Source organism: Filicampus tigris, chromosome 2 (genome assembly GCF_054856515.1).
Source record: "Filicampus tigris isolate MCC_2025a chromosome 2, RoL_Ftig_1.0, whole genome shotgun sequence".
NCBI classification, from domain to species: Eukaryota; Metazoa; Chordata; class Actinopteri; order Syngnathiformes; family Syngnathidae; genus Filicampus; species Filicampus tigris.
Window position 1 is genome coordinate 9,806,059 of NC_141218.1, and position 23,931 is coordinate 9,829,989.

Here is a 23,931-nt window from a genome sequence, read left to right on the forward strand (position 1 = left end):
ACCATTGTGCAGAAATGTCACACAGGAGGGGGAGCAAAAGTGGGAAACAACCTAATGAGTGATGAATTGTCTTACAAGTGATGACAAAGAGTGTAGTAGGACAAGGACCATAAATTGGATATCAAGGTCATGAGGTAAACAGGCAATTGGCTGGGGTCAGTTTTTATGGCGTCCTATAAAAGCAGATTAGAGAAGTTTTTGTTGCTTTAATCTTAATTAACATACTTACAATTCGTCCTTGCGCCCAAATGCACTTGTGCACGGTCTTACTAAGACTGGACAAAGCACTACTTTTGTCTAAAGGAAACGTATCAACCCCGTTTTCTGGGAGAAACGGCTGAATTTTGTAAAACCTAACCATGTTCTCCTGCTGATTGCTGAAGGATGTGATTAAATTGACTAAAAATGAACTAGCCCTTAATTGTCAAAACTATGAAAAAATATGGATGGATGTATTTGGTAAACAAAGACATGTTAATCAAAAATGAATGTTTTATTATTTTGATTGTTCAAAGTGGGCACCTTTTGCAAGATAGCTTTGCACATTTTTTATTTTCTTAGTCACCTTTACGACGTGAATGATGCTTCATGACCTGGGATGACTTTCACTTCCCAGCTGTGCATTATCAAGAGTCAATAGCTTGAGTTTCTTGACGACTTAATGTGTTTGAGACCAAGTTGTTTCCAAACTTTTGATTGGTACTATATACAGTATATATAACCACAGAAGACAATACTCTATGGCCCTTGGAAAGTCAGTCAAAATGCTTTGAAAATGGTTGGCAGTGAATGAGTTCAAGGCAGCTACTCCACCACTGTTTGACTCAAAACATTCATCCATCCATCCATCCATTATCTATACCGCTTCTCCTCACAAGGGTCGCGGGGCGTGCTGGAGCCTATCCCAGCTGTCTTCGGGCAGTAGGCGGGGGACACCCTGAATTGGTTGCCAGCCAATCGCAGGGCTCAAAACATACATTTGTAAATGTGACTAATGCCAGGCCCTCACCAGCCATAAACCCCACCACACGTCATTAGGATAAATACTCCAACAGCGTTCCATACTGCCCCTCGGTGTCAACTTCCCACATCTGAGGTTTGAGGGAGAGAAGGAGGAGGAGGAGGAGGAGGAGGGGCAGGGGGAAGCTCGGGTGGGAGGTCCTCCGTGGAGCACGTAACCCGCTTACAAATGAACATCGTGCTGGGGCCAAACTCACGCACTCTGCACGCCACTTTCTTTCCACCCCCCACCCCCCCATATCGTTTCTTTTTTTTTTTTGTGGGAGGCGTTGCGCATCGCCGCCGCGGCTGCCTTCCTCCATTCCTTCCTTCTTTCTGCTCCACTTCGGACGCATCTCGCTCGGCGGCTCTGCACGGCATTGCTGCCCCACTTGGCGAAGCGACACTGCGGCGTGGTGATCGGATCAGTCTCCTCCCGGATCCCCCGCAAGCCATCTGCCATGCCGGATCTGCATCAGGGGAGCTGCTCCTCTCGCTCTTCCTCTTCTTCTTCTTCTTCTTCTTGTGATAAACTCCACTCGCTTGTGGCACAATCTCACCGCCAGGCTCGACACGCAGCCCGGACCGTGAGCCTCCATCAGTGGGCTTATCAGTGGCAATAAAAAAAAATAAATAAAAAAAAAGAAACACTTTATTGGTCACAGACAGCGCCTCTACTCTCCGGACAAGCCGCTGCCGCCGCCGCGCACTGCTGTAAATCAAGCCCGAAGCATCGGAGGGAGCAGTGGAGGGCGCATTGGAGTGAGCACCGGGGTGCAAAGACGAATGGTTCGGGTAACTCAATCTTTTTTTCCACTTTTTTTCCGCGCACGCCTGTGTTCTGCTAATGGCCGGGGCTCATATGAAACAGGTGTCATTAATAGATTGTTCAATTGGTGACCAAGATGAGATGATAAGGGGCAAAAAAAAAAAAAAAACATTTTATATACTGTGTGCTACAAACAGCTCCCCAAGGGATGCTACCTGGGAAGTCAAACAGATGTTTTGTACTCGTGTGCAGCGGATTGATGAAGTGATGCCTCATCGAGGATTAATCTCCTGCTTGGCCACCAATAAATTAGTTTGCCATAATGACACACGTGTCCTCAAATAATAAAAAAACAATTCTAGTCTAAGGCAGAAAGTGTGGTACACATCCTCTTTCTCCCGTCTGGTTTTATGCTATAAGCCTAGAATAGTTTCTTCACCACAGGGTGCCACAAGATGGTGCCAAAGTAATACTTTAATCAAATAGAAACTCCTCAACTTACTTCAACATTATTCCTTAGCACCAAGATGCGAAAAGATTGCACCCAAGTACTGCTTTTGTAAATGAAACCGCTGAACCCACTTCTATATAGTTCCTTGGAAATAAGATGCCACTAGCTGGTGCCAAAATAATATTTAAAATAAATACTACGTCAAAATGAAACTTCTCAACTCAATTTCACACAGTTCCTTGGTACCATGATTCTACTAGACAAAAAACACATCTAATTGTTACCTGTAATTATTAACTACTTACAAAAAAAAAAAGAAAAACAGCAAGTAATGTTGGGTATAAAAAACTACAAGGCTCGAAATAAATTTTTTCGCATAGCGAGTAATGGACTGTAAAATGTAATTTTGTGCTTCATCAAAACACAAAAGAACAGCATAACTGAGAAGCACAGATTTTTATTTCCTATAATTGAACGTGCGGGACAGGCATGCGTCTACTATACGAGTCAAGGCAAGATTGGTGCTACTGAGGCCGCAGCAGCTCGCTAGCAATGATCTTAGCCTGGCTACTACTGCTCGTAAATATGTTGCAATTTCGTTCCTACGTCAGTAAGCACAGTCTCCATTACGGCGAATAAGATACACTTTGTGCAAGTATCATTCCCAGGAAAGGATTACGAGGAGTAATTAACAGAGGCAGAGACGGAGCAGTGATGCTACTTGCTAACGTAAGATAACGTAATGATAGACAAAATGAAGTGCTTGGGTGACTGAGTACACTTCACAGAGGTCTCACTCGAACCGTGTTACAGTAGAGCAATTTAACAAATGTTTGGAAAGAAAATAATTAAAAAAAAAATAATATTGATGATAAGCCATTCAGAAAATTGATGCATATAGTATATTGAATATATAATATTACTAACATAATTTGTTTTCACAATACAATACTGAGTTTTGATTTTGACTTTTGAGATCTGCACAATAAATGTTCTCAAAATTACATTACAGGAGAGCTCATCTTTTTTTTTTTCTTTTTAATCAATTTTTGTCAGAGGCATTTTTTTTATCTTAAATGTTTATGTATGTATGTATTTTTATGTGTATATTCTATACACATACACATAGTGGGTACGGAAAGTATTCAGACCGCTGGAAATGGTTTACTTTGTCATTGCGGCCATTTGCCAAAATCAAAAAAGTTCATTTTATTTCTCATTAATGTACACCCCATCTTGACGGAAAAAAAACAGAAAGGTAGAAATGTTTGCATATTTATTAAAAAAGAAAAACTGAAATAGCATATGATCATAAGTATTCATACCCTTTGCAGCGGCCTTCATATTTAACTCACATGCTGTCCATTTCTTCTGATATTCCTTGAGATGGTTCTGCTCCTTTATTGGAGTCCATGTGTCTTTAATCAAAGTGATAGGACTTGATTAGGAAAGGAACACACCTGTCTATATAAGACCTGACAGCTCACAGTGCATGTCAGAGAAAATGAGAATCATGAGGTCGAAGGAACTGTCCTAGATGATCAGAGACAGATATTGTGGCAGGGCACAGATCTGGCCAGGGTTACAGAAGAATTTCTGCAGCACTCAAGGTTCCTAAGAGCACAGTGGCCTCCATAATCCTCAAATGGAAGAAGCTTGGGAAGACCACAACTCTTCCTCGACCTGGCCGTCCACCCAAACTGAGCAATCGTGGGAGGAGAGCCTTGGTGAGAGAAGTAAAGAAGAACCCAAAGATCACTGTGGCTGAGCTCCAGAGATACAGTCGGGAGATGGGAGAAAGTTACACAAAGTCAACTATCACCAGTCGGGACTTTATTGCAGCGTGGCCCAACGGAAGCTTCGCCCGCATAGAGTTTTCCAAGAAACAAAGGAAGGACTCCCAGACTATGAGAAATAAGATCTGGTCTAATGAGACCAAGATTGAAATTTTTGGTGTTAATTCTAAGCGGTACGTGTAGAGAAAACCAGGCACTGCTCATCACCTGCCCAATACAATCATGGTGGTGGGAGCATCATGTTGTGGGGGTATTTTTCAGCTGCAGGGAAAGGACGACTGGTTGCAATTGAAGGAAAGATGAATGCGGCCAAGTACAGAGATGCCCTGGAGGAAAACCTCTTCCAGAGTGCTCAGGGCTTCAGACTGGGCAGAACGTTCACCTTTCAAAAGGACAATGACCCGAAGCACACGGCTAAAATAACAAAGGAGTGGCTTCAGAACAACTCTAAACTGGTCCAGCCAGAGCCCTGACCTAAACCCGATCGAGCATCTCTGGAGAGACCCGAAAATGGCTGTCCACCAACGTTCACCATCCAACCTGACAGAACTGGAGAGGATCTGCAAGGAAGAATGGTAGAGGATCCCCAAATCCAGGTGTGAAAAACTTGTTGCATCATTCCCAAGAGGACTCACGGCTGTACAAGCTCAAAAGGGGGCTTCTACTCAATACTGAGCACAGGGTCTGAATACTTATGACCAAATGATATTTCAGTTTTTCCTTTTTCATAAATAAGCAAAACATTTCTACGTTTCAGTATTTTTCTGTCAAGACGGGGTTCTGAGTGTACATTATACACACACCCACGCGCGCACACACACAAAAGTCAAGTTGGACAGGCTTCTGCTCACCAGCGACCCACAAAGGATCAGGGCTATAGATAATGGATGAATGGAACTACGGTCCATGAATTATGCGAAAAATGTAGTAAAACGCAGGGAAATGTCTTTTTTGCGGCGGTAAGAGAAAAAGATCAACAAGAGCCCAATAATCGCCCCGCCCCCCCATCTGCCTACTACGCCATTACTCATGCTTAAAGCGAAATTGGTTGCCTCACCTTGTCAACGGTGCTGTCACCGAGCAGACAAGGAGGAGGGAGTGCATGTGATGAATTGGCCCTGATTGATGAGCGCGGCAGACAGGTGGGCCATCAGCACGCTTCCCCGCACACAACACAACAACAAACTGCGCAGCGTTGACACGCCACCGCAACACAAACACCGTCAGTCAAGTGGGAGATTTCCCCTCAATGTGCAGGTGGAATAGCCGAAGAGGCGACGCAACAACAGAAAACCTCCGCCTGCCATCTTGCAGATTATCAGGTTTGCTCGCCCACAGGGCGACATTTCAAATTCATCTAATTTGAGCCTTGCGATAATCAAGTTTTACAGGGTGATGAAACAAAAGGGCTTTGAGACAATCAGATATGAGGAACCCGCCGGCGTGATTCGCGCGTGTCCACAAAGCCTGGCCTCCGAGCATATCTTCTCCTCGCTTTGATTCACACAACTCCCCCAAAAAGTCTGTGATATATTCCGACTGTGATGAATATATTCGCATTCATCCGCGCCAAGCTGAAGAAGCGCCTTCATTTAAGCGTGAGGAAGTCACTTTATATCTGCCTTGGTGTCTTTTTACCCCACCCCCTCCCTCTCCCTTGGAGATTATTTATGAACTATTAACATCATGCAGTAACACTTTATTAGGCAGAAAGCCAAGAGGACTATTAATCTTTCACTTGGAGTCATATGCTAATTTTCAAACTCGCACGCGGAGGATCTCGAACCTCTTTTTTTTTTTTCTTTCTTTCTTTTTTTTTTAACTCGGCGGAGTTTCTCAGTTATCTTCAATGTGTCAGATGGCGCAGAGGAGACAGCAAAGGACCCTTTTACTGTTTCAGGGATGGAGAGAGGGAGGGAGCTTCCAACACAGGAAAAAATATTAATGGAGTGAAACCCACTATATCAGAGCTGACCTCTCAAGCCCTCGCTATATCGACTATTTTTAAGCTGCTCTGTTAATACAATATATATCCATACTCTTTTGGAGTGTCAGGTGCCTAAAATTGTCAGATTTCCATCAATTTGGCATTTCTCTCCCTTACATTCGATGTGACAAGCCGAAAAACCACCACCTCAACTTTATTACCTACTTAAAAGTTTTGCAGATCAAAAGCACCGCAACACCACCATGTACAAGGATCTATTTGTCATGACAGTGACAGTGACTCCTCCACAGCAACTCGTTGAAAAACATACTTGACGAATATATACGTCGGTGGCAGTAAACAGTTGGATTCCAGTTGAGGAATACAAACTATGGCAGAGAAGGTCCCCTACTAAGATGCTGTAATGGTTGTTGTTCCGATAGAGCAGAGAGAAGAAATGCCTGTGAGCACTGCTGTATGCTCTTTTGGTATGTGTTGCTGCTCCATGTGTGTAGCTGTTGTTTGAAGCCAGGTTTAGAATTATATTAAGACCTCTACTAATTCCCCACAGAGTAGTCTAGGGTTTTCCGCATTATCAGTTAGCGTGGTCCTTCACAGAATTATATGGTTTGGTTGGCATTTTGGCGTTTGAAAATAGACTATTTCATTCTGTTTTATGTGACAGTTTTACAGTAAACTTCAGCTGGGAGTGACAAACAGCTTTTCGTCTTTAGAGGACTTTGCAGGTGAGTTGTCTTCTCATTTCCTCAAAGTGATGTTATATGCAACACTCCCATTTCGTGACCGTGAGAGAATGACAACAGGTGGTAAGGAATACAGGGAGCCTCTGCATACTCTCAATTCGGCATTAACAAATTCATACAGTACGGTATCAACCTTTTTGAGAGGCGCGTCGGTGATACATGGATTTTCGGTAGTCGGGGAAATCGCTCCCTTTTAAATGTGGTAAAAGCATATGAGAGGCTAATACATTTAAAAAAAATATATAAATATATATATATATATATAAATATATATATATATATATATATATATATATATATATGTGTATGGTCTCTCTATCCCTCTGTCTCTCTGGTGGGACAAGAATGTATCCCCCTCAATGAACGGGAGCACGACTGTACTCATGTTTCCCTAGCAAACGTTACTCGGAGGCTTGCAATCTCACTGACGCCATCACGCTGCATCGCGCTCCACCGTCCCCATTCCAACACGTCTGAGCGGCTAACCATCCCCTATTATAATCAAATCGATCAGCATGAATGGGTTTACACCCTCGGGGACAGTGCGGTAGTCCGTGTCATGCCGTATGATAAAGACACGTGGGATAGATATCACTGTAAAGCCAATGATCATTGCTCATTCCGCAATCAATAGTGAGGTTTATTCTGCGCCTGAGTTACGAGCCGCGGCGTCTGCTAGGGACGGAAAAAGCAATTTGTCACAGTTCGTATGGAACCAGAGGGGTTCTAGATGGCAGCAGAATAAAGGGGTGGCAAAAGTTGAAAAATATAAATAAAAATACAGACTGATATGTACTTGAGTATCCATCCATCCTTTATCTGTACCACTTATCCTCACTAGGCTCAAGTAAAAATAAAAAAATAAACACTCTCGACTACAGTACATACAATATCCATTTTGATAATTTGGCACAATGAACTCAATCCATGTCTCAACCGCGATTGAATTGACCGCTCTTTAGCCGTTGTTTTTACTTCATATCATCAGCCGCGGAAATTGAGAAACACTAGCAGGGCAAATAGGACAAGGTGAGAAATAGAAGGTACTGACATCTGCTTTCAAATGAAGCGAGCAAAAGTCATCAGAAAAATAAATATTCTAGTTAAGTACACATCGACCCAAAGTAGAGTCGCGATATATTTGTACCTCATTCCTACCCACCTCTGGTAAAATACGAGACGAAACTAGTGAGCTAACAGACGCAACAACTCAGACGGAGCCAAGTGAATCAATTATGAATACAGTGAGAGCAAATTGCCGATGAGACAACAGCTCAGAGTGCTCAGAATATCTCAGAGAAGAAGCAATGAAAGGAAGGATATTTGTGAAAATTAACCATCTCCGCAGCAGGAAAATTTGGCCAAAGATGTGCTGGCTGAGGCAAGACAACATTGTTAACCATAGCAACAAGAAGCCCTGTTCTCTTCTGATTTTCAGATTTAGAAAATATCATGAATTACAAACATTTCTTCACTTGGAAATGTATCACTTCTCAGTGGTGTGACTTCTACTACATGGAAAATGTGTACAATCATAAATTATTTTTTTTTACATTCTTACATATCCAAGTCGTGCATGTGACTTGCTTGATACTAGCAACAAATTGACATATTGACACGATTGATTCTTGCCAGAACATTAAAGAACTTTTAAGCTTAAGAGATAAAGTGTTACCCTGACTACGAGTGCCCCAATTTACGAGTTTTACAAGCCACCGTTTCGTCGATTTTTTTCTTTTTTGGGGCGGGGCCTTCGCGTTAGGAGCCCAAATTTTAAGCAGAATTTGAGTTACGTGAGCTTCAGATACGGACCCATTTTCATCGGTTTATTGAACGGGACAAACGGTCAAAACAACAAATGCAAAATGAACACCCACTAAGTAGCGCTTGTCTGATTGGCTACATTCCGTTCCACCTCACAGTTCACGTCGTCAATAACTCGGGGGGACGTCGGCTTTCCCAAACACGAAGATTTTTGAGCGGAAACAAACACATTTAATATTTAAGCTTGTCGGCCTGACCCGTTTCGGATCCTATCATCGGGAAAAATCCACTCTTAACACACTTCAGACCGAAGGATAATCTTACATGAGAGGCTTACAAGACATTTGATGTTCTTGACTGGGAAGGGGCGACCAAAATACGGACCAAAACAGCCCGACTGCCTTTACAGTATGTGAGTACCAGCCCTTAAATATCGAACATGTTCAATATTTCTGTCCAAAAATCGGGGGAACGTCGACATCTCCCAGAGTGAATGACTCGGAATGGAATGTGGCCAATCAAAGAAGCGCAACGACTGAGGAATCCTAGGAAACGAATAAAATTAAACGTGTCTTACCTGATGTCTTTTTTTGTTTAAAAGTGGGATCCCCAGACAGTAAGAAATATTGTCCAATGTTTTTTGCATTCGCCATTTTACAACGCTCCCGCCTCTGGTGCTTTTCATTCTTGGTTTTTGAAATCTTCGTGAAATTGTGTTTGTGTGAGATTTCTGCCTCGGAGGACTTTGTTTCGAGATTGGCGGTGGAACAGTATCTCTCTGTTTGTGGCGCTCTGTGTTGAGATAATCGCCGCAGACCACATACAGTAGGACGAAAACTGTTATCTTGTTCACGTGTGGGGTCTGTCAGAGATATTCAAAGATTTGAAAAAAAAATTCCCTGTGCGCGTACGAGGCCTAACCGTAACTAAAACGAGCTTCAACGTGTCTTTCCAGGCATGGTGCCCACGCCCCAGGTGTGCGTCTCCACCCTGGTCACGGTGAGCACGATGGCGGTGGTGGACCTCTACCTCCTGGAGCAAAGCATGCTGGGAGCCCGCGGGCTGCCGGGTCCCAGCGTGTGGCAGTGCGTGGCCGTGTTGCTAGGCGACGCGGGCTTCCTGCTGGCGCTGCGCTTCGTGTCGGCCGGGGTGGTGTCGGAGGCGCGGTCGCCCCGCCGCGGCTTCGCCAACGCTCTCTGGTTTCTCTTCCTGTCGCTGCTCCAGCTCAAGCTCTTCTTCGTCTGCCACAACTACAGGCAAGAGCGCCGGCCGCCCGACCCGCTTGCCAGGAAGGTCCTGACGCTCCTGCTGTCCATCTGCCTGCCATCCCTGTTCCTGATCCTCACGGGTGCCGACTACATGACGCCGCAGCGCAGGAAGCAGGAGGTGCGGGGTCGCCTCTTGTGGGTGGTGGTGGACCTGCTGGATGTGTTGGATCTGCAGGCCGGGCTGTGGGAGGCCCAAGGAGGGGCGGCGGGCCCTGAGCAACGGCTGCCCATCTGGGCCGAGGGCTTGGTTTTCTTTTACTGCTACACCCTCCTGCTTTTGCTACCCTGCGTGGCCCTCACGGAACTGGGGGCCACGGGACTACCGGGACAGAGGGGGCCCCGCAAGGAGGCTTTGTACCCTTGGCTCAGCCTGGTCACCATCAACATCTTTACCCTGGGCCTGAGGGGCGCGGGCATGCTGTGGTACAGGGACTCGCGAGTCTCCACGGTGTTCCTGGGCAAGAACCTGCTGGCGTTGGCGGTGAAGCTGAGCTCGGCCTGGGAGAGGCGCAACCAGGAGCGCGGTCCGGCGGGGGCCGGGGCGGCGTCTGGAGGTCAAGCCGAAGAATCGACGCTGCCGAGTCAGGGCTCGGAGCAGGGAGAGGGCCAGCCTCAAGGGAAAACATCCTCGGCTCACTTTCACTCACTGTCTCGCTCGCAAAGCCACACGCTCTCCCACGTGAGCCCGGGACATGCAGAGTCACCCTTGGCACCCTCTTTCATCTCCCATGAACTCTAGATGCACTCCCACACGCGCACAAATGTACAGTGTGCATAATCTATGCACACCCACGGCCAAAACCCTGACAAGCCAAACAGATGGACACAATGGATGTGATGCTGTGAAGCTTGGATTTATGCACACTTGGATCACTGTGTTTGTTTGGTTGGTTGTGGGCGTCAACACTGACTCTACTTCACACTGGAAAGATTGTTCCAAGAATGTATGTCTATGTCTCCTCGTGCTCATTCCTCTGCAAATCCTCGCAGTCGGGCGGAAGCCTCTTATGTCCAAATACGGTCAGATGTTTTTGTTTGTCTCACATTGTCAGTTATTTTTACACATTATCAACCAATTAAAAGAGTTCAAAATAGCTTGAGAACAAATTCATTAATGCTCAATTGTCCGAGTAGCGTTGTAAAGCTCTTGCCCCACTCTGTAACGCAAAAGTAAAAGGCTAGATCACAGGTGTCAAACTCAAGGTCTGGCCCGCCACTTCATTTTATGTGTCAACTTCCATGACCCTTCCTTGAAATGTGTACTAAATTTCAAATTGTCAAGTGTAATACTAAGTAACTTTTTGTAACCCTTTTTACAATAACTTGAACTATAAGTAAACTATTATACTTCTGATTTCAAAACTAGTTATCCATCAATTTGTTGTGTACATGTAATAATATAATCATTATAATGAGATGATTCCATCATAACAGCCCTCTGAGGGAAGCCGTAATTACAAAGTGGCCCACGACAAAGAAGAGTTTAGCACTCCTGGTCTCGATGTTTTTTTTGTTTTTTTTTACAATAATGAGTGAAAGTAATTTGGTTATCCACATTTGACTGAGCCTGTTTTGTTAAAAATGGATCACAGTTAAATGGATTTTCTAGCGTATTAAATCAATTCAAGGATTTGGTGACTCTGGTAACTCAAGCAAGATGGCGTTTTATTTTCTTTTTATTTCCTGAAAAGTAGACATTTTGGAGAATTGAGTGTTTCCGCCTGACAGCGACATAATCGTTGGCCTAATAGCATAATGGTCTAAGTGGTATAATGGTCTTTTTTTTTCTCCAATGTTTTCAGAAAACAAGTCAAAACAAAACTAATTCATAAAGCAAGAGTCGAGTTGCTTTGATTCAAACTTTATGGATTAGGATGAACTGATGACGAAGAAGCTACACAAAGAAAAACACATTTTCTCAAACCCTTTGATACTTTTTATTGATGCTCGGATGGTACGTTAAAAATGACTTAGGCAATTATGCTATTCGATATGATTTTCTGTGCGTCCTAGTTTTCTAACTTTTAATGCTTTTTAAACTGTTGTGTATTTGCAGTCCAAGTAAAGTACTGTAATTGTGTAGGGAAAGGGAAGACCACTGCAATTAACTTATTTGTCCAACTAAAAATCACTTTCAATCATGTCTCTGCTGAGAAAAGTCTTCAACTCTGTTTTGCTAAATCACTTTGTATTGTTCAGATTAAGAAAGAAAATGAAGGTCTTTGGGCAAACGGCAGAATGCTCTCTTTTTGCTTCAGGCGGTGAGTGGGATGGAGCATCGCCGTGTTTGATTGATCTATCGGCTAACTACCACAGTGCAGAAATGACTATAATTTAAGAAGTCGCTTCTCATGCCTTCCACGCACAAAGATTGTTTAGAAAATCACTATTTTTTTTACTCACACAAAATTAGCTTGCTTGCAATATTTATCAGATTGTTTTGCTGCAAGTCAGTTCCAATCATTGGGAAGTGCTTGTTGGCAATATGGTCATTAAGAACTTATCAGTAAGAAATAGAAGCAAAAGCGAGATAGTACTTTCCTAAAAGGGTGACTTTCAAGCACTGTTTTGCTATGAAAACGTTACTGTTTGTGAATTACTGAGCGCAAAGCAGGACCTTTGTTATGATCTTTTTTAAGTTGCATTTGTGTTAACAGGACAACTCAAAATGAAATGGGACTCTCTCAAAAACTGTGGCGAATCGTCAAAGCCGAACCTAACCTAACCTGATTGACATGTTGGTGCAATTCTTGATAGCTTTTGTAGCATTTTTCTCGGATTACGCTTGGTAAGAAGTTGAATATTAATGATAAAAAAGACTAAAAAAAGGCTTTTGGTGGCTGAATAATACCTTATTTTACGGACCATTGGGTGCACCGTATTATTACCGTATTTTCCTGACTATAGGTCGCAGTTTTTTCATAGTTTGACCAGGGGTGCGACTTATACTCTGGGGCGACTTATGTGTGAAATTATTAACACATTATATTGTATCCCTTTCCTTTTCAACGTCAGCAAACAATACACCAAACAACCACAGGAGGGCGTTCTAAGGCTGCATCTAAACCTGCATTACATATTAACTTCACAACGGGCAGAATAACATGTATAGTGTATATCATTTCATGTCTTACTGTCACCCACATAAAGAAACATAAAGATAAATCCTAAAAGCTATTAAAATGCATGAATAATTTAAGCGGTTGAAATCTAACATTTGGAAAAATAAGTAATTAAAATAGTATGATAAAGACAATTTGACTGCCTATCAATATACATCCGTACAAAATAGTGTATTGTTGCTTTAAGACACAACCAGTGTTCTTGCATCAGCCACACGTATGGAACTGAGAGCAGGGAAGAGAACAAAGAGATAATTCCGACCGAATACATAAATACTTTTGGAGACTTGGAAACATTCCAAACGGTCTGGGATAAATAAAAGACTTATTTAATCGATCTACAACCGTTTTGGTGAGTTTAAAGTTATCTTTAAAGTTACCGTAACTTTCTTGTATGCTACACGTGTGAACGTTAGCTTAATGTTACCATCGTAGCTCGGTGGAAATGCTCGGTACTAAGAGCACAATTAACAGCTACTTTTATCACAATGGGTTTATTTTTTTAATATTGGAACTTAGTTTGTGGCATTTCAGGTCACAGCTACATGAGGATTCGTATTTTGGAAGGGATGTCAATCGCTCACAATCGTGACTAAACTGCTGGGTTGTAATTTTTGCATCAGAGAGCACTATGGCTTACAGCAGTAGGCGTACACCTACATCAGTACAGTGAAGTGGACCCGGACGGGGAAGATAGTCGGTGGTTAAGAAGTCCCCGGCCATCGTGGGCTCCACGCCTCCAAGACGGAATGAAATCGGACAAAAACAACATTTTTTATGCTCGCCTTGACACGCGGTGGAGCATGATGCGGACATGTATTGGCAGCCTGTCACCCTCACACAAAAATGAGGCACTGAAAATAATTCAAGGCCAATAAGACCTTCAAGACCAATAACGGCCTTTTTGCTTGCACATCCTGAGCTCTATTAAAAGTCAGTCAGACTCCATTTGGCGGCGCACACACACACACACCCACACACACACACACACACACACACACACACAACCAAACACACACACAAACAAGGACACACGTGGGCACATGGACACACACATAAATACAAAAACGCTCTAAAACACACACAGACAAACATGGAACAAACACAGACATACAAACATGGACACCTTTGATGAGTACAGACACAAATAGATACACACATGGACACAGACGCACATATACCGACACACATACAACGACACACATGGACACACACGAGTATTCACTCGGGAGCGAGTGAATCGACAGCATGTAAATACGAGATGCCAGAAAAAGCCGGTTCTATTTCCCTGGCAGAATGTCACGCTAACAAAAGACTGCCATTCATCACAATTACGCCGGCGAGTCTTCTTGGAATCCTCAAGTGTGTTTGTGTGCTCTCGCCTTTATGCTAAAAGCTGCACACAAAAGTGTGCATGGTGTCAAGTGCTTTTCTCACGCATGGACCTGAGCGTACTTCCGGCAGCTCTTCTAAGGCTTTAATGATCCCATTAGGTTCAAGTGGGGCCATTTGTCACAAAATGGGCACTTATTGTCTCACCGCTTTACGGGCCACGCTCATAGCACATATTTAGACTAATGAACACACGACGGCCGCAAAAAGGGGAGTTCATTTTGAACCTTTGCAGGGATTTATCGGCTTCAGAAGCAGGGGTGGAGCCAGAACCTTTTCAGTGGGATGGCCAAGGTGACACGAGGACACAAGACGGGCATCACCCAGAGGTTGGGAGATCTGCCTTGGCCGAGAAGTCATTGTTTGTCATACAAGCCACGGTCAGGGTTTCATGGAACAAAATGCACACGTATACACAACCTTACCCAACACACTCATGATACAAACAAGAACTACAAAGTATGTATCAGCATTTTGCTGAGCTTAATTTTACTAGATAATGGCATTTTCCTTGTCGTTGCTTTGCTTTTGTGTACCCTCCCAATATGTCTACTTCGATCTCATGCACTGATTCGCTAGCTAACAGCCAATCGGAGTGATAATTGTCACCAACAGCTGACACCATTTTGCGTATAATGCCAATCTATGGCTAATTCATTCAAATCATATCTAGAAGCATTTTAGCTTTGTTCCTGTTTGTAATATGATTGTGCTGGGCAAGATTTGTGTGCATTTTATTTCATGACTGTGGATGATACAATAAACAATGACTTCTCAGCCAGGCTGGTTGTGTGCTATCAAATATTTCATATTTTGCATGCAGCACAACAGTATCGACATTTATTTAGATATACGGTCAATCTAAATATATGGTGGCAGTGCATGCAAGTGCCTTATTGTAATGCGATTGTGTGGAAGGAAAAGTATGGCGGAATTAATTATCCGCACCACACAGTCACGAAAACCAACGAAAACATGTTTTTCAATGGCTATATGGAGATTTCCGCTGGCGGTGAATGAGTTTATTGATGAGCCAAAACTGGCCCCGGGGCCTCTAGTTCGACACGTGTGCACCTTTGAGGGTTGAGTCGTGCAAGTCGGCATCCAACTCCCATCAACCCCGTTTGTCTCATTTACCTCGCGCTCCATTTCAAACGAACATCTTCGGTATGCTTTCCATCTCACATTTCTTCGATGCGTTGCCTCTTGGGTAACTTTACGCTTTTCTTCTCCACAAAAGCAGCTACCTTTTCGAATCGGTCGTGCCTGCTAAACTCTGGATACACTTTTCAATATTTTCCCTCAGCTCCCCGTAGACTGTCACACCTTTGAGTCCCTTTGTGCTTCCATTCCTTTCCCAGACGCTTTTCTTCTTCATCATCTGTGCTAATTTCAGTCTAGCCAGTAATTGCTCTCCAGAGCCAAAACCGTCAGTTTTTTTTTTGTCTCCTTATTTCTCTCGTTTGTTTGAATTTGCCTCCGAGTGGGCGTGCATCCTACATCTGTGCACTTCCCCTATCAGTGGTGGTTAGTCGCAGGCAATGGGAAGAAAGCCAAGGAGGGTTAGGAGGGGAGGCGGCCGCTGAAGATTTAAGACATGATGCCACTGCCTAAAGCAGAACTGCGGCCGACGTACTACCATTTATTTACCGTTTGCTGCACGCATGCGCACACACAGACACACACGTGCACAGACACACATGGGCATGCGAGGACACAAAAACACATACAGACTTGGACATACTGTAGATACGCACGTACACTGAAGTGCACTGACACACGCACACACAGATATATGCATACACCGGGCGATTACGGAAAAAATAATCATGATAACTTTGACTGATACTGAAATCACAATGAATAAAAACGATTATTCATTTCAAAAGTATTAGCCCAACTACCAAAACTCAATTTTAAATATTCTTTGAAAGAACAAGTAAAATAATGTATATGTATAAAATGTTAAAATAATAGCAATAAAAACAATTAATAAAAACAAATACACTACTGGCTGTTATTGCTATGTTTAGCTTGGCCTCTTAGGGGCACTGTCGTGTGGTTCACACAAAGGGACAGTGTGCATAATGTTTTGATTTTTCAAAGTTCATTCATTTTAAAATGCATAATAGGCAAAAAAAAACGTTCTATCAGATCAACGTAATTTTTTAAAAATATAACTAGATGCCATAATTCTCATTATCATAATATTAATATTGTTATATTACCTGTCTTTATTGGATACTACAGCATATGTGTGTGAATATTCATTATTTGAAGGTAAATCCCTCCCGTAACTAATGCTCATTTTTGCTAGCTTGTCAATAGGGATTTCCATTGACAGCTAGCAATAAACTTGCAATGTTTCTGAAACAAAGTACTGTATATGTTTTATTTAAATATAGAATGTATTTAATTTTTTTTTTTTTGTTACATTATTTTAAACTCCAACTAGGGTGTCAACATGTAACTTAAAGCACACTCAGGGAGGGCAGAATAGCATACGTCACACACTTCACTCAGGATGGTTTCACAATGTACAACCTTGAATACACACACCACGCTGTTCGGCACATTCATATTTTTTCCTTCGATTATAATGTTTTCATGATTCTGAGAAACCAAAATCAAAATCATGATTAAATTCACATTAATTGGCCGGCCCTAGCATACGCAGGCACACGCACCTACGAAAGTACACGCACACACACACACACTCACTCACTGACTGACTCACACACACAAGGTGAGCCGCGTGAAGAACAATAACGAGGCAAACACGCCAAAAGCCATCACTTTTGGACTAACATAACGTGATTGCTCGGTTCGCCTTTCGACGAACGCACTTTTTTGTTCCGTGCGGCCGCACAGTCGCAAACATGTCGCCTCATTTCCCTGGCGCTGCAGCAACAGTCACCGTGCACCTTCCGGCGCTCGCCCACATTTAGGCGACAGACTGGCAGCTAAATCTTTCATCACAGCGCACACTGTCAACACTGCGGAGACGACTTCAAAGTCGGCAGCGAGTCAGCTGAGGACTGATGCAAACGACTCGGACACCAAGTAGTGGTAAACTCCTACACGCAGTCTGCAAACGCACATAACAGACAGCGACAGTGATACTTCCATTTACAAATTTAAGTCATGCCATGACAAAGACTTAACTCATGTTGCAAGTGAATCAAATCAAATCGAAGCATTTTTTATTTTTTACGCCTTTAATAAAACATATCCCTCTTTTATCACTCGCTGAAGTCACGTTCAGCATAGGTTAGTGACTGATTATGGCGCAGAGTAAGAATACACCATTTCCCGTTTTTCACTCGATTATTTCAGATTTCCGGATTTGTGTTTTCATAACAAATATTTACCGCAATTTTTATTTCACGACTGCCTTAGTGTAGTCTAAAACTCCTTGGCAGGTGTGACAAGAAACAAGAGCGCTCGGAGCACAATGACGATCTGATACAGATTCTGAATGTCTTACAAGAAAACAAAGCAACCACACCTGCACAAGCGCAACTAATTAAGACTGATGAGATTTGTCCAAACGTATTAAATGACATTTTCCACATTACATTTCAAACGTATGAAATGGCATTTTCCACATTACATTTCAATCGCTGCCAATTGAGCAATCTGAGATGGATGGGTAGATTTTTGGCTTCTAGATAGATTTTAGATACCTTGGCTGAGTTCATCAGAAGTGGCTATAAAATATTTTAAACTGATTTGTCAAACTGAAAGGTCAAATACTTCAAGTATAGTAGAAGTCAACCCAAACATATTTTTTTCAAGACTATGTTCTATGCAGCCCCATTAGTTGAAAAAAGGCATTCTGATTAATACTGCATTTGTGGGATATGAGTTAAGCAGCAAAATGCACCCATTATTTGCCATCTGAGGGGGCGGCCATTTTGTCACCTTTGTCGACTGAAAATGACATCACAAACGCTCAGGGCTGAGATAACGACCAATCATGGCTCAGCTTCGGGAAAAACAGGTGAGCTGTGATTGGTCGTTACTTGAGCCTTGAACAACTGTGATGTCAAAGTGTCTGGGAAAGCAATTAGATCAAGAAAACTGTTCAGCTTTTACAAGTCCTTTTACAGCAAAGCACTGTTGCCTTTAAAGAGACACTTTTAAAAGCACAAAGCGTTGGTGTGTACCAGATGGCTTTAAATCAACGATTTTACTCATGATAAAAAAAAAGCAAAACAAACATTTCGTCTCAATAAAAAAAAAAAAAAAGACTGATATTCTTGGTCCCGTGCTCCCTGCTGCATTCAAAGGCAGTCTCAGCGTGACAGTTACCTGATGCTTCCATAAACAGCAGAAAAGGAAGCAGTCTTTTTTTTTTTCAGAGCAAATTAATGAAGACATTGTGTAGAACAAAAGCAAAACCAACTTCAACCTCATTTGGCCCATTGGCTTGTAAAATAGAGGCTGATGTCTACAGACAGGTGGCATTTGTGTCTCGGGTGCAGAAACTGTGAGGGAATTTGTGGCAGATTGAGGCACCCACCTGCGCAAAGGAGACCAGAATAAGAATAGGAGTAGGAAGACTAGATGACTGGAATAAGAATGTAGAGAGAGGGTGGAGGTGGAGGGCTCAGACAATTGTCTTTTTTTTAATGTTTTTTATTTAAAAAATTGTATGTAATAATTCAAAACCCAGAAGGGAACTTTAATTAGTTTAATTATTTATGTATTTTTTTTAATGTGATTAGGTTTTATGTTACGGGCATGACAGAACACGCTTGCCCAAACTAACGGACCAAAATGAGCAAGGCACATAAAAGCCTCTGCTAAACAATTAAGTGAGGATTCCTTATGCTAATTGATATACTTGACAAAATATCAGCTAAATATTGGAAAACGGAAAACAACTTATTAAAGATGATAGAACGTTGAGAGATTTCTTTCTTTATATATACAATACATGTTTATTTATATAACGCTTTCATCATGCATGTTGAAGAGAATTGCTAAAAATGTGAAAAGCCTGAGAATTATTTAGTATTAAATGGAGATATAACATTGAACTGCTTTTCACCATCTCAGTTTTCCTTTTTAGAGGGGAGAGGTTTGACGGCTAAAATGGCGCCACGTGACACACTTGAGTCTGGCATAAGTCGCCCATCAGCGGTTATGCGGCGCAAACTGCAACATGCCGTTAGCTAGCTAGCTATGTAGACATCCCTAAAAGGCATTTTCCCTAGGAAGTTTCGCTGCCGTAGCTGCTTTAGAGCGCCTGGTTGTTGGTTGTGAGTGCGAGCACGTCAAGCAGACAAAGACAGAAGAGCAAGGAGGACTTAATACTTTTTTTTTTTTTTTAAAGTCTGATTTGACCGCCAGCATGTAGTTATGAGTTGTCATATGAATCATGCTAGACGACGTAGCATACAATTTTCCACGAGTCCTGATATTTGATTGAGAGTTGACAGCTGATCAGGGTGTGTTTTTAACCCATTCATCTGACACGCCCACAGTGTTTGAAAGCGGAGAGGACAGCTTCATTTTTTACGATATTGAAGCCTCATCTTCGTGTATACACTTCTCAATATTTGAAATTTAGCAGGGTTGTAAACAACACTTCCCTTTGATGTGTAAAATTCTAAACTCTTACAGAAACGTTAACGATAAATCATTGGCTTTTCCACACCAACACTCCGGCTCGAGCTGTCCACTCTCACCTCTGTGCGTCAACTGATGAAGCCTGCTCCAATGAGAGGCCAAACGTCTTCCAAGACAACCACAACAGTGCGATTGTGATCGATTCAATGTCCTGAGAAAGTTGAGTAAAACCCAAACATGGAATAAAGGAAGACCTTTCAAGTTTAAGTAAACATTTCAAATGGCGCACATCCCTAACGGCTGAAAGAACACATGAAGCGACCCGCATGTGCAGACTATTGAATCACACGTAAATACAGTAATTGCACAAGCGTCAACACCAGACAGCGACATTATTTTGTAAGGAAACAACAATATATAATCTTTTTTTTTTTTTTAATCACTTGAGCAGGGCTGCCTCTCACCTCCACTGATTTCAATGAAGGTAACCTCTGCATTATTTGACTGGCCGCAATTATTCAGCTTATTCAATGGTCACACCACTAATGTACAATATTTCAATCTGATACGCATCAAATTTTTATCCACATTTGGAAGAGGCCTGATACAGATCTGAAGATCTCCTGCTGCCATGACACACTTCCCCATTGTACCAGCTGAGAGGGGGGAAAACTTGAATTGTATCCTCCTTTGAACCACGCAGTGAGAAGCTAGCCTAAGACATACAGAAGCCGAAACTGAACAAACAGCAATTTGCTGTCACATAAGCGTCCATATTTTACTTGTTATAAAGAACTGTGCGTCTTGGAAAGCATTACAAAACTAAAATCAATTCGTGTGACTTTCAAAATGATATAATCTTGAGTTAAATGTCCTTGTTGGATCAGTTTTCAAAAAGAAAACACGTTGGGATAGACAGTACAAGCCTTTTAAAGTAGGCACGGGTAAAAAAATGCGGTTAGGCACATTTGAAAGAAAGGGCGCTGACATTATTCATGCTGCAATAAATTACTAAAAAATTTAATCAGAGGAGAAAAACATTGCCTCTGCCCATGACTAGAAAATAAAACTAACATTTTACATTCAATTGTGAAGAAAAGATCACATTAAGTTCATTCTGTATATTGTACACCCTATATTGTTCCTATTGTTTCGGCCACTCCATTTGCATGCACGAGAGCGGATCACCTTTCAATATAATTCACTCCGGTGCAACATGGCCACCCATTAAGGCCTCACTGACAAACATAAAAAAGAAATACGACCTTTCCGACAGTGTCAATAAAAACAGGAACATTATAAGCTTCATAAAAGCAGCACTGACTGCAGAAGCCCCTAATAAAGCGGCCACAAGTGTGTCTTTTAACAAGGATAAAAGCTGCGCAAATTGCATGCGATTAAAGCGGTGGTGCAACTCCTTATTACAGTAGATTTGTCCTTTTCAAAGACAACGTCCTTTCATAACTCAATCCACTTAATTGCCCGTAAGATATATCACCAAAGAAACTGATGTTTGGTCAGTGCAGAGCAGCATAAATGGTCCACGGCGGGGTTCCGATTTTTTTGTCTTTTGGGTTTGTTTTTGTTTTGGCGCATCTGCCAACAAAGTTGTTATAGGAATAAAGCCACAGACTAAGGCTGAGTGCTTTTTACACAGCCCGTCTCACAGTGGTTGGATGGGCATAACAAATTCTGACAGTGATAGTGTAAAAGAGCCCAAAGGAAGCAAAAAGCTTGACGGGGCTGTGTGACGGGCTGATGTTCCAGCAGCTACTCATCTAAAATCAGAAAAGTCAGTGCAGCAAGCAGTACAGTTTGGCTCTGGATCGTGTTTCAAACAGAACAATTCTATATGAGCACCACTAATAACCGCCGGATCAGATGACATTTGGTAAATACAGTGATGCCTCACCTTATAATAAACCAAATTTACAAGTTTACCGTTCGCCCTCGCTCAGACATTTTTCCATGTTTTGAGTCGCATGCTAAAATTTGACTGAAGAGCAACAGTCGCAGTGGTGGCAAACTTCACAACAAGCAGAGGTTGATTGGTTGTTACCTGAGCCCCCAGTAGTTGTGATGTAATTTTCAGTTGACAGAAGTGACAAAATGGCCGCCCCCTGATATGGCTAAAAAGGGACGGATTTTGCTGCTTAACTCATATTCCACAAACGTAATATTAATCAGAATGCCAAAAGCGCCTGGCTCAACAGCTCCCCAAAACCTAAGATCGTGTTTGGAATTACCCTTGAAAACCTGACGTCAAATTGGGCAAACCTGCATTGTTTCAGCAGCAACAATGGATACAGAAAATAAGAACTTAGCATACAAGGACTAGGACAACAGTATATGTATATGCACAAGTAAATGACCGTAACATAATGTCATATAATTTTCATTTGCATGTACGCAGTGCAGAAGGCAGAGAGTTCACACAGTGCTTGTTGTAAATATCGGAGTTGAATTTTCGTTAGAAAAGACATTCGTACAAGAATTACATTGCACAAAAAAACCCTTAACTACTGTCTGTGCCTAAAACATCCAATCTATTCAAAAATCCAATGTCATGAAAGGATCATCATCAAATGAATGAATGTATGAATTATACACAGCAGAATGAGCAGCACATTGCCCACTGAATTATCATGATGCACAAATGATTTACTTCTTCATATTCAATTAAACTGTTATTCGGCGACTGCATTTTTATTTGATAAAGTACAATATTATAGAGTGCTATTTACTTAATTAAAAGACAGAAGCCTTTTGTTGAGCGTTTTTTTTTTTTCTACTACTGGAGCGTTTCATTTATTTTAATGGGGAAAGATTTGACAGACAAGTGGTTTAAAAGCGAGCGTACGGAAATAAACTGTTTTTCTAAAGTGTCAAATATATCGAGAGGAATACGGACTGGTGCCGTTTGTGTCTCGGGTGCAAAGAGTGCGAGGGAATTGTGTCAGATGGAGGCACCCACCTGCACAAAGGACGTGCGACTGGAATAAGAATGGCAATAGGGAGAGCACTGCGGGAGGATGGCGAAGTGGAGGCTGAGACAACTGTGTGATTTGCAAAACTGGAAAAAAATGAAAGCTAAGGTTGTTCCGCAGTTATCAAGAGTCGCGCCTGGAAGGTCAGGTGAAAAAAGGTAAGATCTACCGTATATTAGTGGAGCCCCGCTACACTGCTCTTCATCATTTGCACCCCTGCTACATGGCAGATTTTAAACCATGGTTTTTATGGTGCACATCTTTCGTGTAATATCAGGTTGTGCCACCGTGCAGCACTGAGTTCTACTGCATGGAGATTAGTGCAAGAATAAGAGGCAGAGCTATGCCTGAGTATTGTGGTACTGCATGATTTGATTGAAGATTGTGGTGTTCAAATATGTTTGATTCGCTTTTGTGTGCTGCTGCTCCGCAGTTGTTCGAAAGTTTACAAGTGCCATAATACCAATGCTAATTTATGTTAGCCTGTCTATAGCGTTTTGCATTATATGTTAGCTTTAAACTACTATCTGATACTAGTCTGTGTGTGTTCGAAGGTTTATAATTACGATCACATCAATGATCATTTCCATTGGCCCATCTATGGCGTTTTGTATTATATGTTAGCATTAAGCTAGCTGGCATTCGACCAAAGTGTGGTTTTTTTTTTATTGAATAGTTTGATGTTTAAAAATACAACATTTCATTTTTTTGTTTTATGTATCTGTTTAACAGTAACTCCAACAGGGAGAGACAAACAACCAATCATAAGCAAGCATCTTATTGCATCTTACTTAGAGAACAGTCTTCCTTTTTGTTTCCTTTAAAGTGATGTTATACGACAGTCGCCCATTTCTTGACAACGAGAGTTAGTGCTAATGAATAATTGAAAAAGTAATGAGTTTAACTGTTTATAAAGTGTTTCTGAAAGGTTAAAACAATATTTTTTTTTTAATCATATCGTCGCTGTCCTGTGAAAAACACATATGTCCAATTTGGTTTTTTTTGTTTTTTTTAATTGTCTCGTTAATGCAATGTCAGAAACGCGGAAACCCCATTCATGTAAAAATAAGAAAAATGAAAAAATAAAAATGGAGGACAGCGACGGTATGATCTTT

At 42.0% G+C, this 23,931-nt stretch overlaps 2 protein-coding genes across 3 annotated transcripts in view; one reads left to right on the forward strand and one right to left on the reverse strand.

The window, feature by feature from the left end:
- Positions 1-23,931, reverse strand: part of mrpl11 (mitochondrial ribosomal protein L11) — a 63,678-nt gene that overhangs the window by 19,491 nt on the left and 20,256 nt on the right. The gene's annotated exons all lie outside the window — the stretch shown is intronic.
- On the forward strand, positions 1,239-11,880 carry tmem265 (transmembrane protein 265). 2 transcript variants are annotated; one of them, XM_086023861.1, is made up of 2 exons: positions 1,239-1,788; positions 9,426-11,880. In XM_086023861.1, the coding sequence occupies exon 2, from the start codon at positions 9,428-9,430 to the stop codon at positions 10,475-10,477; it is 1,050 nt and encodes a 349-aa protein (XP_085879987.1). In that variant the 5' UTR covers positions 1,239-1,788; positions 9,426-9,427; the 3' UTR covers positions 10,478-11,880. The 2 variants fall into 2 exon arrangements, with proteins under 2 accessions (XP_085879987.1, XP_085879986.1); XM_086023860.1 differs by having other exon boundaries at positions 1,240-1,794.